Raw genomic sequence first — 6012 nt, 5'->3', positions numbered from 1 at the left:
CCTTTAAATTGGTCCTTTTTTCCTCCAGAGTTCACCTTACCAGAGTTTGACCCTGAAAGTCCCCTTCATTTGGCCAAGCCTCTGTCACAGCCAGGATAATCTGGTCTATAAGACTGTGCTTGCTCTCAACAGTTCCAGCACTATGCAACGCTGTCTCAAAGCAGATTGGGTGGTTACAGTACTCATTTTATTAGCTTCACTTTCTGCTAAGGAAATGCCATTCACACTAGGGTTTCTTAGCTGCATCATCCATGTGGCTCAGCTTTCTATTGGCTGCTCTTTGAAAGTTTTTGCTATGTTCAATAATTCTGCCAAGGTGTAATTTTGGACATTGAAGTTTTCCTGAAAAGGCTGTCCATTACTACCTGGCTGCAGGCGTTGGGCTTTTGTTTTCCATTGCATGAGAGGTCTTGCTCTCAAAAGGGAAGGATAATTATCCTCCTCCTCCTGAGGTATGTCTTCATCTCACTCACTAATTGGTTCCTAAGGACAACAAGTCTTAGCATTCCAGTCCAATTTAGGAAGAACAGCTTGCACTTTTGGCCAACACAGCTCTCTCCCACCTAAACATACAAAGCAGCAGGCTAGGGGTTCCAGGTGAGTATCCTGAGTTTTGAGCTTATCTGGCAGACTAGATGCAAACATGGACGTGGAGGTCCTCTTATCCTTTTCTAAGGGTAATTCTTCCTCTAGTCTTAGTACCTTCATCTCAGCTGCTAACTACACTTCTGTGGCCATTCCCACAATCCGTAACAGTGGCCAACCCTCTGTCTCAGCCACCTGGTGAACTTCCTTACCCCAGTGAGCTGTAAGACTTTCTACTAACAAGCATTCTAGACCCTCCAGCATTTTCAGGGCATCCCTGTACTCACACGATGGTCCACAGGCATCTAGCAAGTAGCCAATACCACCCAACATAGATGAGGGGGGCCTGCCAGGATTCCCTCCACATATGTTTCCTGCCTTTTGCCCATACTTTGGTTCCTGGACCCCTATTGACTGACTCCCCAGTTGTTTCATAAATGACCATATATGCAAAGCAACCACCAAACACGAAAGGAGCCAAGAAACTAAAGAATGAGGCAGAACAGTCCAGTTTGTCAGTAAAGAGTGATTTGCTGGGGAACATATAGACAGAAGAGTGGTCTTGGTGGCCGCAGACAGGGAGATCTCCACACTGTTACTCCCTGGCCCCAGGGCTTATATACCGCAGGGAAAGAGTGCACGTGCTCTATAGAGACAATTAGAGGCAACCCTTCCAAACAGACAAGAATGCTATGGTCACTATAGCCTATAATTTGTGCAAAGACCTCAAGATTGTTTTTATCTAAAGGCAAGATTTCTAGTAAGTATATGTTCTTACCCTAACGACAGTAAATAATGGAGATATCAGGAAGCATTCCCACGACTGGGGCTAATCAAAAGTCAACATGGCAGATTAGCACCCAAGATGGAGTCACTTTCAGCTCCACAGTGTCTTTGAATCTAAGTCAATTTATTCATAGCTTATAAATGGCTTTTGTTGTGGTTTTAATTCAGACTGACAATATGTGCCTTTTGATTGCATTGTTTTATTAAATCCCAGGTAATAGTATTATTGATGCTGTTGGTGTTATGGGCTGAATGGTGTTCCCACAAAATTAATTCATTAAAGTCCTAATATCAGTACTTCAGAATTTGACTGTATATGAAGATAGGATTATTAAATAACTATGCCTGAGTATTTTATTTATCTAATTTATTATTCATTTAGCCATTCATTCCAGGAGTGCCATTTAACCAACATTGCTGGCCACCAAGCCTCTAGTCATTCCAACACCAATGCATTCAACACTGTAGACCTGACAATTCTCAAATTATCACTTCAGTCCTAGCTTCAACTTGTATAACAAAGCACAGATGTGCCTTCCTCAGGCCACAGGTATGTGAACCCCTTTAGAGTACCAAACACTCCTGTCACTTGTAAATCAACAGTAATAATTTCTCTGACACTGGGTCCATGGAAATATATGGGTGGTGAGTGAAATCCTTATCTTCTCAACATTGTCATAAGCAAGGCCACCATATGTTCATAAACCCTTGAGTCCAACATGCATGATACATGGACAAAGTTTTTAAAAGTGAATGGGCCAAAGCGAACTCTAGAGTGCTACAATCACTGCCATCCCAAGTACCCAGGCATTAGGTGGGGAAATAGCAGACACAGAAGACAGCACCGTGGGGGAAACATGTTTATTTTTATTGTTTAGGGCTCCAGAAATTGAGGTAGGTAAAGATACTAAAGATCGGTGATGCAAATTTAGCAGAGGAGAGATGGTCCAGATTGATATGGAGAGAGATGGTCCAGTTTAATTCTTTTACTCCATAGTAACTGGCAGACCAATTCTAGACGTCCATTTTATAATTGCCTCCAGTATTTGAAGTTGCAAACAAAGGAGAACTTCTCCTTACAAGAATCATCCTTCCATTTCTTGAATCCTATAAGCCAATGAGAAGATTCAGATTGAGGGGATCAGAATGTATTGCCCTCCTGGCTGCAGGACTCAGCAAAAATAAAGAGGAAACACTCCTCTATTTCCTGAATGAGGAGCTCACCCTTCCTCTATCCCAGTCCCTGGTGAATCCTCAGAGATAAAAAGGAGAGGATGGCAATAAGTGTGTGGATTTTGTGTCTCTCACCTGAACCTGAAGTCAGGCTAGCACAGTAGGCAGTATTGGCACAGCTTGGGGCTCCAATGTCCCAGGATTTGTAGGAGACCAGAGACCCACTGCTCCAGTGACAATGGCAGTTCTAGATGGGGAAGGGTCAGAACAGGGGCAGACGTGACTCAGAAAGAGATAGAAACACCTTGTTTGTGTTCATAGTCAGAAACAGGTCAAGACATAAGACAAGAATAAACCTTCCTTTTTCTCTAAATGTCATTATTTCCTCCACATTTTCTGTAAGCTTCTTCTTTCCTGGAATGTTCACCTACCTCTCTGTGTCCTGCCAAACGATAAGTGTTCTAAATTTGCCACAGGGAACCATGAAACCTCATTATTGAAACTGTTCCCTGGTTTTTCTTTCCTGAGGCCCCAAAAGTTCATATCCAGCATAGCATTAGATGGCCATTAGTTGTTGATATATTATTTAGTATACCTTGTGGTTCCCAGTTGCCAGCAGTAGATTCTCCTCCTCTATTCTCTTTTTCTATATGGTCTACAAAAGGCTCTTCTATAACAGAGATGATAACACAATAGATAAGAGGTACATAATAGATGCATAAAGATGCTACCCTAGAAGTAGACAGAATGAGTTTATCTGTGAATGCCCGAAACACAGAGGAAATTCAGCTTTAAGCTTATCTCTAAGAACCTATAGAAAAACTTAATATCCTTTACATTACATGATTTATAGAGAGGTTGCTTTTATCATAATATAGTAAAAACTGATGCTTGAGGTGCCAGACGTCAGAACTCTGTCTTCCCTCTGGAACCTGATAATCAGGAGGTAGAAGATGCAGCAGACTGACCCGGTGGGGGTCATGGAGGCCAATCCAGACATTGCCATCCTTGGTGCCACTGTCTTTAATCAGCGAAGCCACAAAGGCACCCTCAGCCTGGGTGATCACAGACACCAGGTTGCCCGAATTCATGTTCTAGCAGTAGAGCAGTTGGAGAAGAAAATGGAGCACTCAGTGAAGGAGGAAGGTGTGGGAGACATATTGAGCCCTCCCAGAGGATGTAACAGGAAAAGGACAGCACAGAAATATCCCTGATGATGCTGTCACTGACCACCAGCATCTCTGTGCTGAATGACAGGATAAAGTAAACTGGAAAGTTTTGGGCTGATGATTGGATAGGGAGGGGATTGGTCTCATCTCATATCCACCACTGAACACACTGGAGAGTGGCAGCTTCCCCTCCCTTCTTGAGCCTCCCTTCCCACACTGCTCTCCTCACTCACATCTGCATAAACCCAGGTCTCACGGTCTTCATTAAAGTAGTAGCAGTAGGAGCCTTAGGCACTGGTGCCTTCTGGGCAGCTGATCCGGGCCTTGGGCAACTCAGCATGGCCCTCCTGTCCTGGGAAAAGAGAGAATTAAGAAAGAGACTCAGGGCAAGGTAAAGGCTAAAATATGAGGTAGGAGCTTCTGAGGATTCTTTATAAGAATAGAAGGATCCTATAGGTCATGAAGTGATTGGTCACTTTTGCCCTCCTGCATCTTACCTATAGGCTCTCAAGATGTCTTTGCTCAAGACAAGAGCACACAATGAATAGGCTCATGAAAAATGTCCCCATTGTCCCTTTTACTTATGGCTTTTTCTTCCTTGAAGGACTCAGGCTTCTTTCTCAAGCCTGTCCAGTTTCTCTACACACAAAGCTCCCCTCAGTTCCTCATTCCATTAATGACTGTCTACATACAGACATCCCCAACCCCCCCATCACGAGTAGCGTTAATATGATAAACCAATGCCAACTACAGTGTTCACTGATAAAGGGTCATGCTAAGTTCCATCTCTAACTCCCTAGTGAGGTGAGGATGTTTTTGAATAGGATGAGATCAGCAATAAATATTACTGAACAACAAAAAACAACCCGTGAACTTGACTCCGCTTTTTCTCAAGTGAACTCGACTCCGCTTTTTCTCAAGTGAACTCATATGCATGAGGATGGAGTGAGGGCTTCAGGGCTGGGGTTGTGGGAGGTATGTGTGGGGAAAAAAAATCTCACCTTGGCTCAGAGACAGGAACATCAGGCAGGAGATCAGCATGAAGCATGAGTTGGTCTGAGCCATGCTGAGCAGCAGTGAATCTCTTGCTTAAGGAGCAAATCAGCAATCTCTATAGGAAAACACAGGGAAGAGGGTTTGAGAGAATGAGAGCAGAGCACCTATTACCTTCCTTATTTCCTCCTCTGAATTCCTGACAGCAGGAAGGTCCTCTGAGATATCTTCATTCCCATATATGTCTCTTGAGAATCTGGAAACTATATAGACTCAGTAACCCAAAATAACTTTGGCTCCTGCTGAGGCTTTATTACTGCTGACACCTCTTGGACAGATAACGCTGTATCTTCCCCAAGATTTTAGATTACAGCCCTTGTGAAAGGCACCCTTCTCCTGTAATACCCTCTTACCTGTTGGCTGAATCTGAGGTGGCTTTTCAGGCTAGGTAATGGTAGAGATTTATAACAGGATCTGAGAGAAGAGCCACAATATTTAAGCCAGGAGTGGAGCAAGGAGTGAGAGACAGTGGTCCTACAGAGGGCATTGACAGTAAGAGATTCTGGCATCAAGAGGAGCTCTTCCTGGCATATCCTGGGAATGGCCACAGATGAAGTCCCTTCCCCTAAACTGGAAAACTTTCCAAGTTCAAGGCAGACCTTGCCCTTGTTCAGCAGAAACCAGATGTCCTATCTGTAGCCCTGAAGATTCAGCAAGCAGCTGAGACCTTCCAGGAATCTTGGCAGCTGTTATGCAGGCTAGGCCAGCAGTAGTAGAGGCAGAGAGAGTGAGGACCTGGAGTAGGGCCGTCTTTGAGACACAGGGACAAGGGAGCCATTGAATGGTTATGGAGCATCCCTGTTTGGAACAGTGGGACAAATAGAGTTTAAAATATTGGTAACTTAATTGACTTATTCAATACTGTACTATGGAAGAAAGCGGAGCTAAAACTCAATTCTTCTTTTTTCTCCTTCTTAGTCTAATACACTGTTTTTGTTTTTGTTGTTGTTGTTGTTGTTTGTTTGTTTTGGTCTCTGAGCACCCTCCACTTGCAGGTTCTGTCAGTCCATGTATGGTCAGTCCTTCTGCACTGTCCATTTCCTGACAAGACCACTGCCTGCATCACCCTGTTATAACCTTCATGTACTTCTCAAACCATTCATGCATTTCAATTTTGACTGTCCTACAAGTAGCTGAAAAGACCATGCTTTTCTTCCTCTGTTGAGCACACTTTTAAGACGATCAAGATCACTCTCTATCTTTTGCAAAAGGAGCTCCAGGTTCTTTCTGAGAATCTCCCTTATTG

General features: G+C 43.6%; 1 protein-coding gene across 1 annotated transcript; it reads right to left on the bottom strand.

Moving 5' to 3' along the window:
- Window positions 1-2398: 2398 nt before the first annotated feature.
- Window positions 2399-4778, bottom strand: LOC100446780 (lithostathine-1-beta). Its single transcript, XM_054546709.1, is given in 5 exon segments — window positions 2399-2478; window positions 2680-2791; window positions 3513-3673; window positions 3943-4065; window positions 4715-4778. Coding segments are annotated over 5 exon segments (540 nt in total).
- Window positions 4779-6012: the final 1234 nt, after the last annotated feature.

The sequence above is a fragment of the Pongo abelii genome, chromosome 12 (genome assembly GCF_028885655.2).
Source record: "Pongo abelii isolate AG06213 chromosome 12, NHGRI_mPonAbe1-v2.0_pri, whole genome shotgun sequence".
Classification (NCBI taxonomy): domain Eukaryota; kingdom Metazoa; phylum Chordata; class Mammalia; order Primates; family Hominidae; genus Pongo; species Pongo abelii.
This window is presented reverse-complemented; position numbering and strand designations above follow the sequence as displayed.